The following is a 25,935-nucleotide window of genomic DNA, read 5'->3' as shown; positions in this document are numbered from 1 at the left end:
TGAGAATTAGCTTGCAAAATACTTGCTTTTCATATGACAACTTTTTAATAACTTGCCTAAATTGAAACGTTTTCAAGTGCCATGGATTTGTTGTAGCTTTTTCAGCTAAGTGACAATTACATGGATCTTCCTTAACCAATATGAAAATTCTTAGATTGATAAATGAAATATTCTCTTGTTATAATACTGACATTTTAAATTCAATGTTCTTCTGTCTTCGCTCTTGTTAAGCATGCTTATAATAACCACAGACAGTGCCATTCATTGAGTTAAAAAATTGGATTTGTTTTCCTCTGGCAACTTGGAGCAATTTGGTGCCTGTTAATAGTGAAACAGATAAAACACGGGGAAGGGGAATCTGACTTTTGATGAAGTGTTGCAACATCTGAATAGTCTTTAGATTATTAAGAAGTCCTCTTCAAATGATCAGGGACATAGCAGAGAATAAAATTAAGACGCAAGGAATGGAAAACCACACCTCCTCAGGCTAGCTGGGTTTAATGTTGATGTTATTGTCTGTGCCTTTGTAGTCTATTGATCACTTAGAATTGATCCTCTTTTACCCACCCAGTTCTTCTCAAAATTCCTACCATGAGGCAATGGTTTCTACAATGAATTATCTTCCGAGGAACCTCTGTCCTTTGGCCCTCAACTGACCTCATATCTTGGTTGGCTATTGGATCCTCTTGAACAAGAAGGAATGTTTGAGGCCTTCCAGTCCTAGTTAAGAATCACTGTGTAGGCATAGTGTCTTCTTGAGCTCTGGCATATTCCTGTGTCTTTGACACTGACTTCTGGCTTGCAGCTTGGTCTTGCCTCCTGGGTTCTGACTTGCTCTTTGGTCCTGACAACAGACTGGTCCCACGGCTTGCTTGCTCACCTCAGATTACCAGCCCAGGGCCCGCCCATGATAGCTCATTGGTTGTAGGGTCACCCAGTGAGCTGTATGGATGTGCAGCATTTTTTGAACTCAAGCCCTAGCAGCATGCAAGTCAGTCTAATGTAATGAATACCTAGTCCTGGGTTCAAAATTCGAACAGATTTATCAGAAATTGAGAAAAAATATGGTACTGTGGGAGATGCAGTATAATTGTCTCTACAATGAGGGTTTTGTTTTATTTAAAAAAGAGTTGATGGGGTGGTGATTTGTGCATGCCTTTCTCCTTTTTTCACAGTCAAGCTTGCAACAGAAATGGAATAAATAGCCCTGTCGGGAACTTAACTACTGGATCCTGAGTTTTGTTTTTTTTGTGTTTAGCAATCAATGGATGGACAGAGTTTCTAAGAATTTTCTCTCCATGCTGATGGAAACCTTTTAGCGCAGAATGTCCATTAAGGGTAACCGCAGAACTTGAATGTGTAAAAACTCAAAAAATTAATAGTCTGGGACACATTATGGCAGGAGTGCCAAATTACCCACTCTTCCACCATTCATCATCTTTTTTTAATGGATGTGTTTATCAGGGCACTATGGGAGATTCAGCCTCTGCAGAGCTGAAGCATTACTGCTAAATGGATGTGAGGCTCCAGCCCCTTTAATACCTTGAAAGTAACCTGCCTTAGGAAAACTAGTATGGGGTGGGGCGAGGTGGGGAGATATATGAGGTATCTGTTATTTTCCTGGGAAGCATTTGGATCTTCCCCCCAGTCTGCAAAGCTTATTGTAAGTTAGCCAAATAATGTGTGATTGAACTAATCACATCAGGTTGTACACAATGTAGCTCTAGAGCAGGCATGCCCAACCTTCGGCCCTCCAGATGTTTTGGACTACAATTCCCATCATCCCTGACCACTGGTGCTGTTAGCTAGGGATCATGGGAGTTGTAGGCCAAAACATCTGGAGGGCCGCAGGTTGGGCATGCCTGCTCTAGAGAGAAAGTTCTATCAGTGCAAGGGCTTTTCTTTGTGTGGCTGAATGTTTTCCTCCTCCCCTTCCCCTATACCACTCCAGAATTTGTTCTGGGTTCCCCCCCTACTGGCCCTGGAAGCCACTTTTGGGGGAAAAAACTTGGTGACAACAAGAGTTAAAAACAAAACTATTACATTTTCTATGGAGAGAGTTTGAAAGCCAGGTTACCACCTCAGAAAAGGCCCTGTTTCCACTCACCTCCCTTCTGATGGCAGATGCACCTGATGAAGAACCTGTGAGGGATATGTTAATATATGACAGGTTCGTGTGAAAGGAGGTGGTCCCTTAAGTACCGGTAATCAAGTTCTAAGGCAGTATCAGCACTTTTTAATTCTGGTAGGAAATAGAACAGGAGAGGGTCCAGGTAGAAGGATTTAGATTCAATCCTTGGCAACTCCAGTTAGAAGGATCTAACATCTGGTTATGTCAAAGACCTCTGCCTAAGACCTGAGAGAGCAGCTGCCTATCAGATAATTCAAGCCTAGGTGTAAAAATCATCTGAAGTACCACAGTGCCTCTTCAGATTATTTTATAACTGTGTAATCAAGCTTTCCCCTTGAAGAATGCCCCATATCTTCAGATTCGGCATTGTTTTAGTCCTTTAGCAAATCGGTGTATGGGAATGGGAAATGGATGCATTTCATTGCTTCCACAACTCTCCCAGCCATGTATTTTACTCTAATCTGGAAAAGGCTTGGGAAGGAGGAAGGGTCACTGCTTTGCATTTGTCAAAGGAGAATAATTTTCCAATATAGCAGAGTTCTATTACATACCAGGTAAATAATTGAAATGTTGCTGCAGGAAACCCTAAACCCCAAGGTCATATTGGAGATGGTAGAAGCAATGCAGTGTAAAGGATAGGCTGCAACCAGTAAAAGGGAGCATTTCTGAAAGCATCAAAGAGTGCATATAGTTGAAAGCATTCACATGATACCCTGCCCATCCCCTTTCTCATCACTGGGATGAATAAGAGGCTATTATATTTCACATGCCTAATAGCCATCTGTCATAACAAGAACATGTTCCCCAAGGCTAACAAGGAGAAGAGTGCAACCTCTTCACTGCTCCTGGCTCTAAAGCATCTCTCTGCCGAGGCCTCATTAGCATTCTTCTCCACACACAAAAAATGAGGTTGCCTGATCTATTCCCAGCAATTTTCTCTTGTCACTCTTCTTTTCATGCAAAGCCAGGTTCAGGTGGGGCAGAATGCTTCACTTTCTATGCTTGTTAAACTCTTCAGCACTGGCAAGCACCCATTTTACAGTTTTTGTCCATTATAAAATTTCAACCCACACCTATTGAAAAGTTATTCGGAAAAGCTAGCTTCTCAAAATATAATCTTTCTTTCTTTTTCGTTTACATAAAAGGGAAAGCAGTGTTTTCTTTGGCAGCTACTGTATGAAAGAAAGGGGAATATGGAATTATGGGGACCGATTTCATTACCCAAGTACAGGATGCAAACTCTGTTGAACAGCCAGGAGTTCAGCCTTCTTATGCAAGTGATGCAACTAGCCCTAGTGTGTCGAAGCATCATATGAGGGATCAATGTGGATGGGTTGTTTGCAAGTAGAACACTCTGACAGCAGTGATCAAGCCTGCTTTTTAATGCATTAGGCCAAATTCAGGCCAAATAAGGAGCTTCTGCTCCAGGCAAATGTCTTTTCCTGGAAAATGATAAGAAGAGAAAAACATCATTTTCCTTTTGCATGTCACTTTTAGCATAAAGGGAACAAGGGAAACTGGCAGGCTGATTAAAATTAGACGCCATGACCTTTTTGAACAAACTCTGTGCACTTTTTAACATTAAAACCTGTTTCATTCCTTATGAAGCTGTTTGTGACCTAAAAGTGCACACTTAACTTCAGCATCTCATTCTCATCGGTTGCTTCCTCATTCCAGCAGCCTCCCAAATAGCATTTAAGGACCAAACTAGATGTTATATTAATCATGCCCTTGCCCTGGTGCATATGATTTTGTAAAAACAAATAGTCAGGATTGAGGATACTAAGAGTCAAATTTAGACCAGATTTTTTTTTAAAAAAATCCGTACATTGGTTGTGTGCATGCTTTTACGTTGTGAAGCAGGCAGGCATTTCCTTTGAAGTGGACTTCCTTTAAACCCTCACTAATATCTGAATTAAATTTGTTTATATTCACATGCAGTGCTGTGCATGTTGGGGTATAAATGGAAAAACAAACAAACAAACAAACAAACAATTCACCTAGAAGTAGGCCCCACTGCTTATTTTCAAACAAGTGCATATAGGATTTCAGCCTGAACAAGCTCTAGGATGCTGATTTTATTTTTATTTTACAAGATCCTGACATTTAATGTCTAGGGAGACTGAATAATTGGTACCAAAAATTGTATTGACATGAACAATTTGAAGAGCAGTGAAAGGTGACGACGGTGGTTGTTTCTTTTGCCTGTGTCACAATAGTTAAGGCTTTATGTCAGTGAAAAGCTTCCCTGTGGATAACTAGGTTACTAGGATATAAGGGGAAATTCTATTTTAATTAGACAAGTAGGTTGTTCAGAAGAGAGTTTTGCTACTCTCTTGCATTCGTATATTGTAGTTCAGTCAGCTGCATCCATTCTCTACTCAAGTCTTATCAGGGCTGGGCGATGGTCAGCAGTTTGAAATGACCAGGAGACAGGAGTTGTTCCAAGAGATCGGAATCAGGGGGTTAAAGCTCCAAGTCAGGAGAGCAAGTCAGGGCTAAAGGACAAACCAGGACACAGAGCAAGCCGACTCAGGACCAAAGGACAACCAAAATACACCAGAATAACATACAGCTTGGGAAAGTCTTGTTGCTTGGGTAAGCCTTAAAAAGGAAGCCCACGTGCTCCTTCCTGTCCAGGAGAGTCCAGTGATCAGCACAAATGGGGTCTTGTGCTCTGTGTAGGCCAGGGGCTAGGGGATCTGTGGCCCTTTTGAAGCTATTTGGCTCCAACTACCATCTAAACCACAGAGCCTAGGTTGCCGATCGGAAGGTCAGCGGTTCAAATCCCCGTGACAGGGTGAGCTCCCCTTGTTCGGTCCCAGCTCCTGCCCACCTAGCAGTTCGAAAGCACGTCAAAGTGCAAGTAGATAAATAGGGACCGCTCCGGCGGGAAGGTAAAGGGCGTTTCTGTGCGCTGCTCTGGTTGGCCAGAAGCGGCTTAGTCATGCTGGCCACATGACCTGGAAGCTGTCTGCGGACAAACGCCTGCTCCCTCGGCCTATAGAGCGAGATGAGTGCACAACCCCAGAGTCTTCCACGACTGGACCTAACGGTCAGGGGTACCTTTACCTTTACCTTTACCATCCCCAGCCAGCATGGCCTTTGGTCAGGGATAATGGGAGTTGTAGTCAAACAACATCTGAAGGGCCACAGGTTCCCTACCTCTGGCCTATGTAGATGCTGCAACTTGCAGTTCAGTGGCTCACCAATTCAGTGTTTTGTTCTAGGGAACCCAGGATACAGTCAGACCATGAACCTAAAATGGGCATGCATCAACTTCATTTATAGTCAGAATACCTAACCAAAAAAAGAATGTGTATCTTGAAAGTTTAGTCCAAACGGAAAGACTAGCTTTATCCCAGAGAATTGCCTGAAGGCATTCTTGCTTGGGGTGAGTCCAGGGGTGTGGAACCTGTGGCTCTTTAGCCACATCATGGCCACTGCTCAGGAATGATGGGAGATGGAATCTGACAACAACTTGAGAGCTACAAGTTCCCCGTCCTTGATATATAAGGACCTACGTTGTTTTAAATAATTAGCAAGGTAATCAAATCAATAGTGTTTTTGAAATGAATGTTTGTGAGTGCTATCGGCTTATTCCTGCTGCCACACAAGGCTCCTGCATTACCGTATACCGCTAAATGCCAAAAAGCAAAAATGCCCCAAGTAAAAGCTACAATTTTGAAGTATGAAGTGCAGTTCTTTACAACAGTTGAGTATGTACTACATGGTTGCTTTCTGTTTTCCTAGCTTTATGAGTTGCCTTTTCATAAATGTGAAGTGTTCTTGCATTCGTGTCCTCCAGCACTTGGAATACTTTGGCTTTTGAATAAATGATTGTTGACTAGTGTTCACATCTGGACTGTGGCAAAGTCTACTAAGGAGATATAAAATCTTATGGCAATCTGATCTACTTGCTGTTAGGCTGAGTCTTCAGTAAAATATATGGGAAAGGCTAAAAAGGGAAAGCATTCACAATACAGTTTACAGAAATAAAAAGTTTCAAAGCACTTTAAAACACAACCCACGGACAAGCGTATTACGGTCAAACACTCCACCCATTCTTAATAAAAAAAAAATTTTTTGTTATATCTCCCGGCTGTTTCACAAAGCAAGCCTGGGAATGTCCTCTGCACTGATTTTTGCATTTTGACATCTCAGTGTATTAATAGTAATTTTGCTTAACATGAATAACTTACCTTTGCCTTTCAATTTTTTTTTTAATAGATGACATATATTTGGAACAGCAGAATATTTCTTCTCTTTTGCCGAGTCAAAGCACCATGGGCAGCATGACCCCCGAAGCCTTAACAAAAAGCACAATGGATCCCAAGGCAAATAGTGTGTTTCCTGAGGGGTTGTCGTCACCTGTTACCTCCCCTGAGGTGACCTCATCGGACCAAGAAGGAACAAGCATAGTCTCAGCTGGACAAAATGTACCACTGTTGGATACTTCGGTAACAAACAACGAAGCAGTCTTAAGTAATGATAGATTGATCAGCTCCTTTCCAAATGCACAACAAACCCCTTCATTGAAATCTTTTACAGAGGACTATCATTCAGGTTCCTTCCCAGTGAAAGCAACAAAAGAATCCTTGCAAACTTTGCTGTTAGCACCTTCATTACCTGCCATCTCCTCGCTGGACTACCTGGAAACATTGCAAACAACATTGCAAAGGGCTGCCTCTGTCCCTCACGTTCCTCTGCCCTCTTCAAAGCCTTTTGACATGGCAGATGTAACTCTGACTCCAAGCAGAGAGTTGCTGATGTCCTCTACGTACTTAAGTTCTGTTGCATCTGAGGCAGTGGATGCAATGGTTGGAAAAGGAAGAGAGAGTTTGCTGTTTTCTGCGCAATCCTCAGCATCTTTGCTTTCAGATACTACTGCGAAGGGGTCATCCTTATTCCTGAGGCAGCTCGGTGAGGTTGCCCAAATTATGCCAGACATTTTGACAAGTACTGACACACACATGGAAGCTCACTATAGTATTAATAGCAGTAGTGTTACAGGAACTCTAAGAAGCTCGTCTGTCCTGAACATTTTGAACGAATTTCCTGTTTTGTTAACTAACACAGGGACTGATATGCTTTCAGCTCTGCTTCCTTTTGTTTCTCCCCCTGCTGCCCCAGCTACACTTTTGACTGTCTCCAGTAGTTCTTTTAATGAGGAATTGTTTGCACACGAGCTTTCCTTTCAATTATCCAGAAGTACAGCATCAGTTTTGCCTGACGGTTCAGAGAAACAAACTCAAGTTGAGTTCTTCAGTGACGTCTCAAGCCCAGTGCCTTCCACTAGACCATATGCTTCATGTTCTTACTGTGACTTCACCTCAGTTCTCTCAGAGCCAGTCTTTTCAGTGGCACCTTCAGAAAATGATGTGGGCTCAGGTGATTATGTTGAGACACCATCATTCACGGCCTCTGAGGTAAAAGGTGTTGCTCCACTTACATCCATAGTTAGTGACTTTTATGACCTGCAAGAGCCTCCTCCTGAAGTCTTCGATACTACTTTCCCCTCAAGACCTGTTGTTTCATTCTCTTCAAGGTTTACAGAAATCTCCATGTCAAATGCTGTGGACATTAGCCTTAAAAACATAATATTTACATCAGTTTTCCCTTCCTATGGCCGGTCTTCTGAAATAACATCATTGGAGAGTGTTCCTGTCAGCTTTCCCTACTCTGTAACTGAAATGGTTATGTCTAGTGCTGTAGAACTATCCTCTCTCCTTGCCACGGTTCTCCCTGAATCTGCCTTCACCGAAAATGTGAACACACCATCCATGACAATCAGGAACTCAAGTCTGGAAATATATGGATTAATGCCATCAGAATCTACCGTTTTCCTTAGCAAAACACTTGTGGGTTTTCCCACAGAAGAGCCCGTTGTAAATAGATCAGACATTCCATCCAGCCTTCCATTAACACCTTTTCCCTCTGAGCCAAATGGCTTCTCACATTTGTCATCTACTAGAGCCACATCTTTCTTGATAATGCCAAGTGATTTGACAACATCTTTACCTCGTGTTTCGCCGACATTCCTTCCGTCATCTGTGTTTCTCGACAGTTCGTCTAGCTGGGGTTCAGCTGAGCTCCCAGCTGTTGACATCACAAGCGTAGTGGCATCCCAGACTTCTTCATGGCAAACTTCATTTTTTAATTTGAACTCATCTTCCGTTTCAGTCACACATAGTTCTACAACTGTGCCATCATCAAGTCTCTATACTAGCTCTATGCTACTGGAACCAACATCAATCTTAGTGATGGAAACTGAATTTTATTTTACCTCACCTTCCACACAAGCTACCTCTCAGTTTGAGTCATCACCCATAGCTATTGATGCAACCGTCCCTACACTGGTGCTTCCCACCTCTGTCCCAGAGCCTGTTTTCACCAGCAATATATTGGAGGATGAAACACATGCGACCTCGTGGTTCACCTCGTTGCAGACAACCCCCATCTTGACATCCTCATCCCTTTTATCTACTATTACCACAACTACTGTTGAGGATGCTGGTGCTACTGTTAACCTCGCCTCAGTTTCTTCATTTACTGAGGCAACTGAGACCACAATGTTTTTTAGAACTACCCCTTATATGCCACCGTTGGCTAAGGATGTGAGCAGTGTTACCGCTTCCGCTACTGAATCAGTGGCCATGGTGTCTTCATCTGCACCTGCAGTGATGCCTCCATCTGTGATGACCTCTGTTGAATCTGGAGCTCTAACAAGAACTACTAGTGTAACTGAGTTTACCAGCATGACAATCTCTACTGCCACCACCTCTAGCAGCACAATAGGCCTTTTGACAACTACCAGCAGTACACCAAGCTCTTCTGCAGCACCTACCACTTCCGCTCTGGTCACGACTCCAGAAGTTACAGTGGCAACCATTCCAGCTACCATTCCAGCAACCAGACAGCCCTATGTTTGTGACATCACAGTCCCTGATAAATATATAGTGAAAGCCGGTAAGACTTCCCACCCCACCCAGATCTGTTGTTGTTCTTGTGTTAGTAAAAGTTGTTCCTTGAAATCCACAAATTCATGCCATTTTGCTCAAGGAAAGTGAACTACTGGTGTCCTACCAGGTTGCAAATGTCATATACTGTTTATTTTGCACAGCAGTATTAATATTATTCATTTAAAATATTTCATACGCTGCCTTTCAGTTTAATTTTTTACTGAATACTAATGTTTTCTGTCTCAGGCCAGGAGTGGTGCAAATAGGTAGATTGTAGTGGCCTTCCAGATGTTACTGGACTACAACTCCCATCATCCTTAACCTCTGCCTCCAAGAATCTTGGGAACTTTGTTCAGGGTGCTGAGAGTTGTTAGGAGACTGCCTAATCCCCTCTGTTGTTGTTGTTGAGTCATTTAGTCGTGTCCGACTCTTTGTGACCCCATGGACCAGAGCACGCCTAATCCCCTCACAGAGCTACAATTCCCAGAGTGGTTTAAAAAACCAATTCCTCTTTCCCAGGGAACAATGGGAACTGAAGCTCTATGAAGCGAAAGGAGTCTCCTAACAACGCTCAGCACCCTGAACAAACTACAGTCCCCAGGATTCTTGGTGGGAATCCATGATTGTTTGAAGTGGTACAATACTGCTTCAAATGTATAGTGCAGACGGAGCCTGTGATTGGGTGGTTGTCCTGTATTTCTGATGCTCAGGCATTGAGGAGCTTTGTTTATATAGCCAAAATGGCACCACCTGAACACAGCAGAGAGCTACTGGCAAGCTTGGGAGAATCACCAGGTTGGCAGATTTTTTTTAAAAAAAATTCATTCAAGGGAAAAAATCTTGAGGGTGGGTGGGCAGAACAACAAAAATGGGCATGCTAAGTGGACATTTTGTTGCAGTCCCACTTGATAATCGCAAGGCTACCCGCCTGGAAAGCCAAATAGTGAGGGATTTCCTTAAAAGCCTGCTTAGAGGCTGCAGCTGGTGTCTGCTTCCTGGGAAAGCCAGAAGCATGTTATGTGAGCACGTCAGGTAGATGGCTGAAGACAGTGCAATGTTTTTGCCTAACAGTGCTGCATAATTATCGAAACTGCATCCTTATCTTGTGCCTAGGGATGCGTGAAAACCACAATTTTTGAACTTTTTTTTTTTAAACAGGTCTTATTTATGCTTATTTATGCATCTTATTTATGCAGGATTGATGGACTGCTATGTTTCAAAAATACCTATTAGCGTTTCTGACTGAAAATGAAATGTGGATATGGGTGGAAACTCCAGCTCCCTGTAGTTCTCTGCAATCACTTTTTAAAGATCTGTATGCGCACGGTTTAAACAAATAATATATATATATATTCATTGATTCAAATTTCTAGTTCTAGCTCGGAAACCTATAGTAGAGAACATCAGCGAATCCATCAAAGAGATCCTGAGAGCTGAATTTAGGAGGCTTGTTGAATTGGAGGTAAGCAATATCAAACCCACAGTGTGCTGCGTGGCTGCTATTAATAATTTGTTTAATTATTCAGGTAATTTGTTTCATTATACAGCATCACAGGAATACTTGAGAGATACGGGTGTAAATGGATATAGCGTCCACTTAACTGGTATCTTGTTCCACAGCATTAGTGCTGTTGCATTTTTCTGCGGTGCCAGTGTCATGCTGTGGTTGTGATACATTGATATAGTAATTCCCAGGACAAGGCCTTCAATCCATTTGTCTCACTGGGTCGCAATATTATTAATATGGTGCTTTTTAAGTATGAGCAATTTCCCATTCATTTACATTGCAGACTGTGATTAAAAATTGATCTTTGGGCCATGATAGGCCTGCTTCTTTTGAGAATAATCCACAGAACCTTCCAAACTTGGGTTCATCTCCTGGCAATCCCTTATAATGCTAAAAAAGAGAGGGCCTATTTCTGTGCACTTAGTCCTGTTTCTGTTGCGACTGGACGACGCCATGCTTGTTGTGATGGAATACTGCCAAGGTTGCTATCTTGAAATTGACTGCTGTGCAGCTTAATAACCTACACTAACGAATTGTTGTCGGAGATCTTGGAAATGCATTCCCTAGTGTGAAACTTGTTCCCTGCTAACAGATTTGACTTTACTGTAAGGCTCTGCACATAAACAGGTTTATGAACAGGGAAACCACAGGTAAATAATGTGCATTCCAGGGTTTGCTTTCCTTACATCTTGCATTTACTGCTCACAGATGTTTCATTTTTTATGATGTGTTGTGCAGGGGCTAGTTCTCTTAAATGCAACACCGTGGCAAAGTACACTTCAGAGAACTGAGGTGTGTGGTTGTAATTTAGGTAACATTCATGGCTCGACACCAATACGAGAGATGATGATAATGATGATGGTTGTGATGGTGATGATAATGTAAAGTGATAACGCTTTCATTGCAACATCTACTGGCAGCGAAAGGGGATTCACACCTTTTTTCCCTACAAAGGTCTTGATTATGACTATGACCAAGCTTGGATTGAGTTTGCACAAAGAGACATGTCAGCATGAAGAGATTATTCCTTTGTAAGTTGTCGGTTGTCACCTATTCTTAGACATGCTTTGCCATAGCACCACCGCAGGAAATGCTGTAGTCATGTTGGTTGGGTGAATTTCATGTGGTTGTGTGTTTAGGAACGTAACGGGCTGCCTTATACTGAATCAGACCATTGGTCTCTACTGATGGGCAGTCCCTCTTTCCAGGTTTTTCGATCAGAGTCTTTCCCAACCCCATATGGATATTCAGTGGTACCTCAGGTTACATACGCTTCAGGTTACAGACTCCGCTAACCCAGAAATAACGCTTCAGGTTAAGAACTTTGCTTCAGGATAAGAACAAAAATTGTGCTCTGGCGGTGCAGTGGCAGCGGGAGGCCCCATTAGCTAAAGTGGTGCTTCAGGTTAAGAACAGTTTCAGGTTAAGAACGGACCTCTGGGACAAATTAAGTACGTAACCAGAGGTAGCACTGTACCCGAAATTGAACCTGGGACCTTTTGCATGTAAAGCATGTGCTCTATCACTGAACTTTTTGGGGGGTAGGGGGGTAGATTGTGATAGAACTGTGGGGACTGGGTTAGATGCTGCCAAGGAGTGGGTAGAAATTAAAGAAAGGCAATTACAAGGAGGTTTCAGCCCTTGAATCTGCAGTTGATTCCATTCCTTTATCACAGTGCCAAAATACTGTGGTCCCATTGCACTCAGGTTCTGTTGAAATCAATATGAAAATTAGTTCTGACTTCAGTCCCATTTATTGGAGCAGGATTTAAGTGCAACTGACTTGGTTTTCATCCAGCCCTGTACGTTTAGGTGCGCAGGACAGAAGACATGACCCCTCCTGTGTAACCTCCTCGGTGCTGAACAGCACACCCACCCATATACAGTCTTTCTGTTTTGTAGTGCAATAAACAATGCTCCTTCTGGGAGTTTTTGGAATTCTCATTTCCCCCTCTTTCTTTTTAATAGGTTTATAGGTTTTCTCCCAAATTCTCGTTTCTGGTGACCTCGGGTCCTTTTGTTTACACGGCAATTGCTGTCATCAATGCTCTTGTGGACAGCAGCCTTCTACGCGGGCAGGTACCTCTCATCTCATCGCTACAACCTTCTTTCCCTGTTCCAGACCGCAAGTTCCAGGTGCAGACTGGTAAGCTGAGCTGTATCACCCCTTGTGTTTTTGCACTGCACACAAGAAAAGAATCACTTGGGATTATTGATCCGAGATTTGTTGTGGGACAAACATGGGCTCTTTCCCCGAGTTATATGGTTTGGTGTGTGTGTGTTATATCTCTCTCACGCTACTAGGGGCCAGTGTTCCTGCTCACTTCACTCACCAATCCCGCCTACCCATCAGCTCCATCCCTTAGCCAATCCCCTCCCTTGATATCTGGCCAGCCCCACCCCTTAGAGCAGGCTTCCTCAACCTCAGCCCTCCAGATGTTTTGAGACTACAATTCCCATCACCCCTGACCAATGGTCCTGCTAGCTAGGGATCATGGGTTGAGGAAGCCTGCCTTAGAAATTCTCCTTTTCGCCTTCACAGCGCATTTCTGAAGCTTCTATTTTTCAGTCCCCCTTTGCATCCTCACCCCCCATTTCCATGCCCACTCCTCTCCTCCCTCCTTCCATCCCATAATCCTCACTCATTTCTCCAAATGCCTCCTCTTGCCCCTCCCAGCACAGCAAATATCCCATTCTCCTCATCAAGTTCCACCAGCCCGCCTGCCTTTGGCTTTTCACAGTGTTCTGAGAGCGGTGAACCAGATGGGAAACCTGAAAGCAGGACCTGATCTGTGAGCAGCGCTCTCCCTGCTTGTGATTCCCAGGCAGCATTCTGCCTCCAGCACTGAACACAGTGCATTGTCATTGTGGCTTGTAGCCACTGATCGCCTTATCCTCCATGAATGAATTTGTCTAAATCTCTTTTGAAGCCATCCAAGTTGGTGGCCACCCATTCCTCTTGTGGTAGCAAATTCTATAATTTTAAATATGCACTGTGTGGAGAAGTACTTTGAGCACTTGGTGGTGTAAAGACAGGGTTTGGTGTTGATAAATAAGAGCAGAAGGATAAACAATGGCCAAAAGCAAAGCAAAGTGTACAAACATCCATCATTCAGGTACTGTATAGCATAATAAATTATCAAGAACATATATGGTAGTGATGGGAATCAGGCAGGTTCATTGAACTTGGCATGAGTTTTTTTGTGTGGGTATGAACAGGATTTGTGTCTGTGACTGTTTGGGATTGGGGGGGTGGTGGCATTGGAGTATCCTGTAATTCTCGAGCTTACCTTAAATCTAGTAACACCAATATTTGTTTTCTACTCCTAGTGCTTCAGTTTGTGCCTCAAAGTGTTGACGTTAGGTTCTGTAACTTCAGCCAGCACATTGAAAAAGGGCTGACCATTGCATTTGGGGAGGTGAGGAAACATCACCAGGGTATTTCCAACTTCAGTGTTCAGGTAAGATGACGACAGTGATGTTGGTTGTTATTATTGCAGTTATTCCCAGCAGATGAATGGCTGTTCTAAGGCCATTCGTGGCAGAACCAAGACTTGCGCTGGTGCCATCAGGTTTTTAGCCATTGCACTAAACTAGCATACAGAATATTTAGACAAAGTAGATACTTTATAAAGCTGCCTAGACAGTAAGAAAAGAAAATGCTGAATACTGCTTTTGGAAAAACCACTATGCTAGAATCCAGAAGTATATCAAGCAGCTATAGGTATGTTGTGACAGAGTAACCCTGTCTCAGCCAGACAGAATATTCCATTAACTTTTGTTTAACTTACGTCCTTTGTGACTATTGTATTTTTAGAATGGTGGATCAGAGAAAGAGGAGCAGGGCTAATGTTTTTTGCTTTGCTCTTACCCGGTCTTTTCAGATACTGAATATAACCCTGGGTAAATCTAGAGCAGTGTTTCGGCAGGGCCCTGTGCAAATTGTTTTTGCCATCCAAGAGAAACACAGATTCTTGAACGGGTCTGAAGTGAGTGAGCTGCTAAGGAACCTCTCTGTGGTGGAGTTCAGTTTCTACATGGGCTTCCCTGTGCAACAGATTGCAGAACGTGAGTATCCCCGTAAAACAGCAAAATCTTGTTTTCCTGTTGACCCTTATTGCTTATTTCTTTAACATGTTTATTATTATTATTATTATTATTATTATTATTATTATTATTATTACTACTACTACTATCCCATATTTTTGCTAAAAAGTCTTCAACATTAAAACAGTCCCTTCCTCTCCAGCATCATGGTTCCTATAAGGACCATGTCCAATAAGGAGGTATTATCTTCCAATCAGTCCCTCCCCCTTAGCTTACAGGATTAAACTGATGAAAATTCTGATATGGCAGAATTGCACAAGATCTTTAATCATTAAAACAAACTGGGGCTGCTTAGTGCTCTGTGTGTGTGCGTGCGTGCGCATGTGCGCGCGCGCAGGTGCTGATCTTTCTAGTAAATTAAGCATCAGAAATATTGTGGGAGAAAAGAGGTGGCAAGGGGCTTCCTGCTGGAGGAGACTCTTGAGGAGATTGGAAAAAAAACAGCAATAAGAGGCTCCTTTCCTCCATTACCAACAGGATTTTGAGATGTTTTAAGCTGAAGCTGAAGGTCACTTGAAGGAGGCTTGGAGAGCCTGTCACACACGTACACCCCCACTCCGACCTCCACTCAGTGCACTAAGCAATGCACACGACTTGTGTAAATCTGCTCATGTGAGAAGTAAACGGAAGTAGGAAGGCCACTCCTTGAAAAGTCACCACACATGTCACATCAACTAAAAAAAACAAAACGCACTAAGGAGCTTCCAATGCCAGTTGTGACTGCAGATGCATAAAAGTTTTTTTTTCCTTACTGGATTTTCTCTCAGTAAGAGGAAACCAGGGTTGAACTAATTAAAAGTGTGAGCTGGTTTGACTTCAAACTTTGTGTGGATGTTAGGCAAACAAGTATGAAAACGAGTAGCCCTGAGCCCCACAGTAAACTGCTGCTTGGAAGTGCTCGGGGATTCAGCCTTCTGGGTGCTATTAAACTCATTTTTTAAAAAAAAACAGCATGAGTAGAAGCAGCCGTGGGGCTCCCACAACCGGATCTAGTTTGCCTGTAAATTCACCAAGACTCCACAATCTTCAAGTGTGCTGGGGCCCTGCTCTGGGGAATAGAACAGTGAGGTTTCATTTTGGAAGGAAAGGAATAAAGAGTAAATTATTCCGCTGTAGAAATTTATGGTTAGAAGCAGAAGCTGTTCTCGTTTTATGCAAAGAAAAACATAAGATTTGTTGTTGTTGTTGCTTTTCTATTGCCTTGAGATACCTTATTCCCGAAGGTGGTGCTTTAGGGTTGCCACTGTGTATATCCAAGCAGGAGGCTTCACCACTTTGCACATAAAATAACAAGCTTTCTAATTTTGCGCTTTAGCTTCCTTCCCCTCCTCCCATTATGCAAGCATATAATAGCTCTGTGGGAATTTAATTAATTTAGTTTAATGGTCAGAATGTAGAGCTGGCAGTGATTATTATCTTGGCCAATTGACTTTCCCCAGGACCTTGGCCAATTTATTTGACTGTCTCAGTATGAATTATAAAATAGCCCCTTGATTCCAGTCTGTTAGATTTCTGGGTCTTTTTAATACTTGTTTCCTCACCCATTCCCCTTGTTTCCCCCCCCCCCTTCCCCTCCAGCTGTTTATTACCCTCAGTTGAATACAACTCACTTGATGAAATCTTCCTGGGTAAGAACAGGTAAGTACAACTGTAAGATTAAATAGCTTCAACTGATAACCTCTATTTGGCATCCATCTGTCTCAGGAGGCAACATGCCATCTGGGGGTGAAGTCAAACTGTTGGAAGGACTTAGCCAGATAAGATAAAGAACCCATCGTTAAAGTTCCTTTAAATTTTAAAAATGGTGGCTGCAGTTTTGCATGGTAAGGAGCAGATTAACCCTCATCCTCACAAAGTGCCCTCAAAAGGGCCCCCCCAAAGGCCCAGCCCCATGGGGAACGGAACCAGAATGAGCAGAGTCAGCGCAGGTGGTTCCTGTGGCTTTGGGGGTGACCAGGAAGGGCATCTGAGAAACAGCGAAGAACTGAAGCCATTGATGTTGAGAACTCCAGTCTAAGGCAGAAAGGTTTGGGCTGCTTAGAGACACTAACAGCGCAGAGATCTGCTGGGGGGTGGGGGTGGGGTCTTCTCCCTCTACCAGTCCTCTGAGGAGACCCTAGTTTCCAAGATACAAGAATCTGAATTGCCATTCTTCTCTTTGTATATTTAGTTTGCCTGTAACTGTTTCTTTGATTGCTGTGTCAGAGGCCAGGTTATTTTCAAAGGAACACGAAGTCAGAGGGTACATGCCAAGGCCTAGGTTATTCTTTTGGAGTGAGGGGAAAAAAGATCAAGTGTGACTGAAGAAGAAGAACTTTTGATAACCAGATTCCAGACTTATATGTAAATGATACACATCACAGAACATCAGTTAGCAATGATACAGCCTCTAAGGCCTTCCCAACACCCCAAGGATATCAGATCCTTGCTTCACCATGGTGTTCCTTTAACTAGAAATTGCCTATGATGTGAAGCTTGATGTTCACTGCCATTATTCCTGTATATTTATTTTCTCTCTGAATGTTCATTTCAATGTAGTTGTCCTTGGTGTCGTCAACCAAAAAATTCAAGAGGAAGTTTTCCAGGCTGAGATGGAGCGGAAGTTAGCCCAGTTGTTAAGTGAGGCCTTGGGCAGAGGGCGGATATGGAAAAGGGCGACTTTTGCTGGAAACAACGTTGTGCAGGTATTAAAGTTAATTTAAATGGAAACCTAACATGGGGGAGAAAGCATAAATCATACAGGAGTTGTGGATCTGTGATCAGCCCACCACCACCACAAACAGCCCTTGGAATGACATTTTATTGGCACTTCTATCTTTTAATTCATTGAGGCTTAAAGCGGAGTTTTGTTCCTCACTTTGGCTTGCATAAGCAGAATTTTAATTAATTGGACTGAGTGGGGGTTTTGCTTACTCCCTTTCTTTCACTGTTGCTTCAAAATAGATGACATTTTTGCCTCTTTTCTTCTCCTTCCTCTCCTGTGCCCCATCAATCTCCAACTCCTCCTCACTCTCCAAACATAGAAAATATCAGGGGTTGTTTTCTTCTTAACACATGGCAAGCTGAAGCCAGAAAACATTGCCCTGTTAACGTTTCCATGAATGGTGAAACAGATGGTCACAAATTGGTATGTAACTTAACAGAATACTTCAGAGAGATGCCAGATTCTTCAGAAGTTTAAACTGCTTCCCCCTCCCCCCCCCTTTTGCGATATTCTGTGTAATTTGACTGCAAGTTATTTCACCTCATATATTAGTGGGGGGTGTAAGAAGGCATCGGTTTCTGTTCTGCCCTCTGTTTGTCACATGGAGCCCTGTTTCTGTTCTGCTGCATTTCATCTTCTGCCAACAGCTACATTATTTATCTCAGTTGCCTGCTGCGGTGAAATTAAGCAACCTGCATAGCTAGTTACATAAATTGTGTGAATGATGTTCCAGTCACAGGTAAGTAGCTGTGTTGGTTTGCCATAGTAAAAAAAAAAAATCCTTCCAGTAGCACCTTAGAGACCAACTAAGTTTGTTCTTGGTATGAGCTTTTGTGTGCATGCACACTTCTTCAGATACTTCAGATATTTCAGATACCTCTAAGGTGCTACTGGAAGGATTTATTATTATTATTGTTGTTGTTGTGAATGATGTTGTCATTGTGTTACTCCCCTCCAGTCATTTCAAAGGAAACACTATGCAGATAGTGGGCCAGGGGAGACCTACCGGTAATCAATTTCATATTGTTTGCGGATGGAAAGCTGCAATAACAGCAAATGCTGCTTATATTCATTAGATTGATTTCCATTCCTGGCATTGGGCAGATAAGCAAACATTGGCAGTTTCTGCTCCCCTTTCCATTTTGGTTGACATTCTCCAGCATCCTTTGATATAAGTAGGACTATCAAATTGGTGACCTTTTTTTCAATGGATGATGAAACAGAGGCACAGAGTTGTTCCACTCAGGGCTGGAAAAAGTTCCTAGGTCTCAGCTTCAGGTTATTAGGACCTCTGTTAAAGTCAAATAAATAAGATTTCCCACCCAACCTCCACTAACTTGCTAGGCGTGCTGCCTACACTCTGGCCCTGTTAACTTCAGCCACATTTTCTGGCTGGTACGGGCAACTCCCCGTTTGCACGGGGGTTACATTCCAGTTCATGCGTGTGTCAGCGGTTGCACATAATCCCGTTCCGCTCCCTGTTCCTCCTCCAACCCCTTCTGGGGTTGAAAGTGGCACACGTGTGGGAGAGGCCATACATCAATAGGACGTGTGCAAAATGGTCGCTGTCTGTATTTTAATTTTTTTGCTCCAGGATATATATATATATAAATAGATAGATAGATAGATAGATAGATAGATACACACACACACACACACACACACACACACACAGTTCCCCTTACACAGCAGTGGCATCAGTGTGCACAGTGCCTTACAGTGTTAAATCAACATCAATAGATATTTTCCTAAGGAATTTATAATCTAAAACAGATAATGGGTAGTGGAGGGAGAGAGATGGGAGAGGTAGGGATAAGTTTGTGCACAGGTGCAGTTAACGCTCTTAAAGCTTTTGTCACATGCTTCTCTACACAGGGACAATATCTGAATACAAACCACATTTCAAACATGGGAAAGTTTTTGTTTGGAGGAAGAGCAGCAGAGATAGGCAATTAAAATTCCTATCTGTGAATGCATGTCCATTAGGGTGACTAGTAGTGGACTCTTTAGACTGCATCTTAGGGCCCCAAATCATTCTTCATATGCCTATCCCATTTTTTTAAGAGGCTGGAATTCTTAAATTATTGCTTTTGAAAGGTGTTTCCACGCTGACGAAACTGTTGAGTTTTAAATCTATTCTGACTTTTAACCATTATTAATTTCTTGTTGTTTTTATTGGCTTGCTGTTCACAGTTGTGTTTTGAGAATTGGTGATATGTTCCCTCAAGTGCTGAAGTTATATTAGAATATTGTGTGAGTCACCCTGAGCATTTTATGGAAAGGTGGCAATAAATAAATGGCTGCTGTTCTAATCCCAGTTTTGAGATTTATCATTCTGCTGCTGTGTTATGTGCTATATATTAATTGAGTAATGTGTTCTGGTTTGGATGTGATGCTAAACCATAGTTTAGTGTTACAGAACACGATGTAAGCGGACCATAAAACTGCTAGCTCATTTGCAAAGCTAAGCAGGATCTGGTATGGTTTTGAATTGGAGGGGAGACTGTATGTTGAGATTCCTGCATTTCAGGGGTTTGGACTAGATGACTCTCAGAGTCCCTTCCAACACTACAATTCTGTGATTCTAAGCCTGTTCATGCCTTGTGCTTGTGTGCTCACCCACACTGCCTCCAGAACAATTGTGAGGAAGAAACTGGAAGCATCTGTTTCTAGGTTGAAACAAACCACAGTTTGTCATTGCACCTAAACCAGGGACTGCTTGTACTTTAGATTATAGTTTACTGAAACCAGGGTCAGAAAACACAATTTTATCTTGGCTTGTTTCAGTAAAACATAGTTTAAACTTAACAGTTTGGCTCTGTTAAGATATAACAACAATTAGTTTAGCCTGTTTTGGTCATGTAGTAGGGTATAGATATGAAATTTAATAAATTGGAGGGTGAATCTGTGCTATACCCTATGCTAGCAACCTGGAGGGAATGTACTACTAGTAGTAAAATGACAAGAGAATCTTTTATATCTATATACCTGTCTGAAGCACTCAAATATATTTTTCATGGCAATATTCATAGACCTAAATGTGCAGTGATGATAACCAGAAACGACAGAGCTGTCACAAACTATATATAATAGTACCCTAGCTATCTTCACTTAAATGTACAAATGCACTTCCCTTCATCCTCAATTACATTTTAGGGTTTGAGCTTCAGTTGGTATGGGGAAGAGAGTTTGGCACGGTGGAGAGGAAATCAGATAATAAATAGCTACCCCAAATTCATTTCCGAAGAAGCATAATTTCTAGAATTTAGAATCCTATTGCTTTTTATTGTTAGAGCCTGCTACACAAAGTTTGTGGAGCTGATATTTACAGCAAAGCCCAGAAGCACTGCTATTACTAAAGGTTTGTCAGTGATCCCATTGTAAATTTGACATTTCGAGAAATGTTACCAGTGCCGTAAATAACATTGCTAACTGAAAATAAATTCATAGACAACATGCATTCTTCTTGTGTTTAGATCTTGATAGCAGAATAGCTAGCTTTATTGAAAAGGCACATCAAAAATAATTTTCTACTGAAATTAACATAGAACTGACCTTGTGCTATGTAATACCACACAGGTTCATACAGCTTTGAACCATTGATAACTCTTTGCTCAGTTCCCTCCCTCCCTCCCGCCCCCCCTCTAATTTATGAGATTACGTCATATGTCCAATGAAATGGTCTCTGGCCCACGCAAGTTTATGGCACAATAAATTTGTCATTCTATAAGGTGCCTTTGGAATCTTCAGTGCTTTTGCAGTAATTGTTAATATCTCATTCATAATCAGTCCACAAAAGCTTATACCATAATGCATTTGTTAATATTGCATCCAGTTGTGATTTTGCCTTAGTGGGAAGGGTTTTCCCAGCACAAAAGTACAAATAGTGGGACCCAATTTTTGCTGCTTACCCCCTGACCCCCATTGCAACCCTGTGCTATATTTCATTTTGTTTTAGAGGGTCACTCCTACTCAGAAACAGGGTTTGGGGGGCATTAAATAAGGGGGGGAATCACAGAGAAGCTGTGTCCCAACTTGTGCAAGTGGAAACACATACCACAAAGGCACCGTTGGATACAGCCCCTAGACTTCGTTGTTTTCCCCATACAACCACATCTTTTGTCAGGTTTTTGATACAGAATTTTCCTCTTGGCTTGTCTGCTTCTGAACAAAACGCACCCATATAAATGCCCAGTATCTTAATGTCTTTTTTTAGATTTAATTTTACAAAAGCCAGAAGGAATGGAAAGTCTCATCTGCAATTTTATATGGGCGTCTCTTAAGAAATATATCGAAAGTTGATGTCGTTGCACACACAGGCTGTGTATTAATCATGACAGTAAAACTGCATCAAAGTTGTGTCTTATAATGCAGCCAGGTAGAGAGCTTTAAAATGAGTAAATCTTGATATATAATTTGAGCTATATATGCCATTTTATGATAAATACAGGGCATTTTCAGGGCCCGTTGGCATCAGAGGCGAACATTGTGATCCAAAGAAGCTGGTAGGCAGATTCCAGAAAAGGCAGACTAAAGATTGAAATGGCCAGGGGCAGACAATATGGTCTGGCTGGAAAGAGGAACTATAACATTCAAGGCAATTCACAATTTAGAACGAGGCTTTGCAATTGGAAATACAGTGGTACCTGTAGTTGCAGACACGATACGTTCCGGGGTGCCGTTCGCACCCTGAATAGTCCGCAACTAGAGCAGCGCTTCTGTGCAAGTGCAGAGCGCAATAGAGTGCTTCTGAACATGCGCGAAGCTTCTGTACACGCATGCGCGGTGAAACCTGGAAGTATACACTTCCGGGTTTGATGCATTCGCAAGCCGAAAAGATGCAAGATGAACCTAATGCATCACAAGGTATGACTGCACCAAAATACAAAAGCAATGAGTTGGGGAAAATAAGCAGATCAGGTACCGACACTTTCTTACTCTTGTACCAGTGCTCTATGTAGTAATGTCAGTCATGTGATGTGTGTGTTGATGTGCCATTTCAGATCGTGAACGTGTCACGCATAGAGGAAGCCGACAGCCCAGTTATGCTGGTGTATTTTGTGGAGGACCAAGATGGAGAAAGGCTCGGCGCTGTGAAGACATCTGACCTGATTAACAGAGTCGATATTCAGAGGGCTGCCATTATTCTAGGATACCGCATTCAAGGCCCAGTGGCCCAGCGTGAGTCTTCCTAAGAAACACAATGATAAATGATGCATTCAGCATTTTTCAAAGAAGCTGGGGTCGACACACACAACCATTTGTCACCCCTTGTCCCCATGCCAGGGGTGCGGGGAGCCTGAGACTCTCCGTGGTCCGTTCTTGCCCCACTAAACTAAGTGCGATATCTGAACGTTTGTCTTCATTCCCCTGTTATGCTACTTAATTTGGGTTTGCTTAAGGAGACTGGAAAGGACGCTGGTGGCGCTGTGGTCTAAACCACTGAGCCTCTTGGGCTTGCCAATCAGAAGGTTGGCAGTTCAAATCCCCAGATGGGGTGAGCTGCAGTTGCTCAGTACAAGCTCCTGCCAACCTAGCAGTTTGAAAGCACACCAAAAAGTAGATAAATAGGTACCACTCCGGCAGGAACGTAAATGGCGTTTCTGTGCGCGGCTCTGGTTTCAGTGTTCTGCTGCGCCAGAAGCGACATGACCTGGAAAAACTGTCTGCAGACAAACACCAGCTCCCTCGGCTTGTAAAACGAGATGAGTGCCGCAGTTGCCGAGTCGTCTGTGACTACACTTAACTGTCAGGGGTCCTTTACCTTTACTTTTTATGGAGACTGGAATTAAGGTAACATAAAGTAGAGTATCCCATTGGTTGTATGTAAAATCTGCTATCACAACAAAAAAGAGAGAACTGCTTTAGGAATAAGATGTGAATGCCCCTTGAAGAAATTATAACAGACGTGACTTCAGGCAAAATTAGTTGGGGAAACATATATTACAAATTATTTCCCTTGATTTTCAAACGTTATTCATAGGGTTGAAGCTTTTCTACATATCAGTCAATCTATCTTGCGTATCAGCTATGCGTCATAATTAATTAGTGACTCCAGTTAATATCAGAAAGAGGAGAGGAGAGCATGTACAACAGTGTGAAGCTGAGCTGTCCTCAAATTAAAAATAGCTTTAAACAGCAGGGATATGTAAACTACATTGGAGGATTCAGTACCCCTAAGGCTTGCAAGGCTTAATTACGTGTGGGTTTGGTTATGTAACATCTTCACAGAAAATGCATTTCCCTTTTTTTTTTTTTTTAATATTTTTATTAAACAACAAAGGACAAAATATACAATAGTTTCAAAGCACACATAAAGAAAAAGATACAGCCCACACATAATTTGATGGTATTTAAAAAGAAAAACTAATCTTAAAAGGGGGTTCAGAAGACAAACGGAAAAAGGTTATAAAGAAAGTAGAGAGAGGGGAAGGAGGAAAGAGAAATTGGGAAAAGAACAAAAGGAAGAAAAAGAGAAAAGAGAGAAGAAAAGTAGAAAGTCTAGATTGAGATTACTATTTACAACATTGTTACAATACAATTACATACACTTGACTTCCGTTTGCACTCTTTGTTTCTTTATCTTAACCCTTTTTCTCACACAGGTCTTGTTACATCCAACTTGATCTTCTATTACTTTCTAATAATATATTGATATTCAATACGTATATATAGATTTCACCTTTCTATTGCCAGAAAATTTTGATGTTGTTGTACTGGTTTAAATAGTCAATAAAGCCTTCCCATTCCTTTTGTGTCTTTTGATTGAATTGACCTCTCATTCTTCCCGTCATTACCGCTAACTGCATATATTCTATCATTAAAGCTTGCCAATCATATATTGTGGGATTATTTTCGTTCTTCCAATTTCTTGCTAAGAGAATTCTGGCCGCTGTAAGGGCATACATTGTTAACGTTCTTTTCTCTGATTTAATTTCTGGAGGTAGTATTCCCAAGAGGAAGGTTTCTGGTTTCTTCTTAATAGAGATTTTCAAAAGTTTTTTTAATTCATTATGAACCTTTCCCCAATATTCCTTAATTATATCACATTCCCACCACATGTGGAAGTACGTTCCCATGCCACTTTTGCATTTCCAACACAAGGGTGACTGGTTTTTAAACATTTTAGATAGTTTAATTGGGCTATAGTGCCACCTATATATCATTTTCATGACATTTTCCCTTAAGTTGATACAAGCTGTGAATCTCATGTCTTCCTTCCACAGCCTCTCCCATTGTGTCATGAAAATATTGTGCCCAATATCTTGGGCCCACTTTATCATGGCACTTTTTACCAGTTCTTCTTTGGTCTCCCACTCTAGTATCAGATCATACATTTTGGAGATATATTTCCCTTTGGATTGAATTAGCTGCGTCTCGAATTTGGATGTTTCGTTGGCTATCCCCTCCTTTCTATCTATCTTAAACCTTTCATTCAACTGGAAGTATTGTAACCATCCTGTCAGCTGGTTGCTTATCTCTTTGTATTCCCTTAATACAATATTTCCATTTTCCTCTTTTATTAGTGTCCTGTATCTTGCCCATTTGCCCTGCATATTCTTTCTCTTGGCCGTGATTATTTCAATTGGCGATGTCCATAGTGGGATTTTGGGTTCCAACATCCATCTGTATTTTGTCCAGGTTTTAAACAAAGACTTTCTTATGATGTGATTTAAAAATCCTTTATGGGCATTTACCTTCCCATACAACAGGTAGGAGTGCCACCCGAAGCGGTTATCAAACCCCTCCAATTCTAGTATTTCAGAGTTCTCCAGATTTATCCATTCCTTTAGCCATGTTAAGGCGGCAGCTGCATGGTATATCTCTAATTCTGGGAGAGCAAAACCACCTCTCTCTTTTTTATCTATAAGGATCTGGTGTTTTATTCTTGGTTTTCTTCCACTCCAGATGAATTTGGATATATCTCTCCTCCATAATTTAAAACAATCCATTCCTCCTAATATAGGGATGGTTTGAAATAAGTAACACATCTTAGGTAGAATGTTCATTTTTACCACAGCTATCCTCCCTGTTAACGAGAGGTACAGCTTATTCCATATTTCCATATTGGTTTTTATTTCATTCCATGCCTTGATGTAATTATCCTGATATAGATTGATGCATTTTGGTGTGATCCACACGCCCAGATATTTAACCTTATTTTTAATTTCCAGACCAGTTAGTGATTGTAATTTTTTGGCTTCTTCTATTCCCATATTTTTAATTAAAAGGTTTGTTTTTTTCTCATTCAACTTAAATCCAGCTAGCTTCCCAAAGATATTAATCGTTTCCAATGCTGCTGGAATACTCTCTTGAGGTTCTTCTGTAGAAATTATTATATCATCCGCGAATGCCCGGATTTTATGAGACGTTGCACCTATTTTAATTCCTCTAATTTTTTCATTATTTCTGATTAAATTTAGAAGAGTTTCCAGCACCAATATAAATAATAATGGGGAGAGGGGACATCCCTGTCTCGTGCCTTTCTCAATTACAATTTTTTCTGTGATGTTTCCATTGACTA

At 41.8% G+C, this 25,935-nt stretch overlaps 1 protein-coding gene across 3 annotated transcripts in view; it reads left to right on the top strand.

The window, feature by feature from the left end:
- The window catches only part of KIAA1549 (KIAA1549 ortholog), a 106,703-nt gene that overhangs the window by 45,661 nt on the left and 35,107 nt on the right, over positions 1–25,935 (top strand). For all 3 annotated transcript variants that reach the window (XM_033163121.1, XM_033163120.1, XM_033163122.1), the window contains exons 2-9: positions 6,362–9,100; positions 10,467–10,555; positions 12,569–12,746; positions 13,931–14,061; positions 14,485–14,668; positions 16,286–16,345; positions 17,246–17,391; positions 22,415–22,592. In XM_033163121.1, the coding sequence (XP_033019012.1) occupies positions 6,362–9,100; positions 10,467–10,555; positions 12,569–12,746; positions 13,931–14,061; positions 14,485–14,668; positions 16,286–16,345; positions 17,246–17,391; positions 22,415–22,592 (3,705 nt within the window). The remainder of the gene's footprint in view (positions 1–6,361; positions 9,101–10,466; positions 10,556–12,568; positions 12,747–13,930; positions 14,062–14,484; positions 14,669–16,285; positions 16,346–17,245; positions 17,392–22,414; positions 22,593–25,935) is intronic.

The sequence above is a fragment of the Lacerta agilis genome, chromosome 10 (assembly GCF_009819535.1).
Source record: "Lacerta agilis isolate rLacAgi1 chromosome 10, rLacAgi1.pri, whole genome shotgun sequence".
Taxonomy (NCBI): Eukaryota; Metazoa; Chordata; class Lepidosauria; order Squamata; family Lacertidae; genus Lacerta; species Lacerta agilis.
Note: the sequence above shows the minus strand (reverse complement) of the source record. Positions and strands in the feature narration are given on the sequence as shown.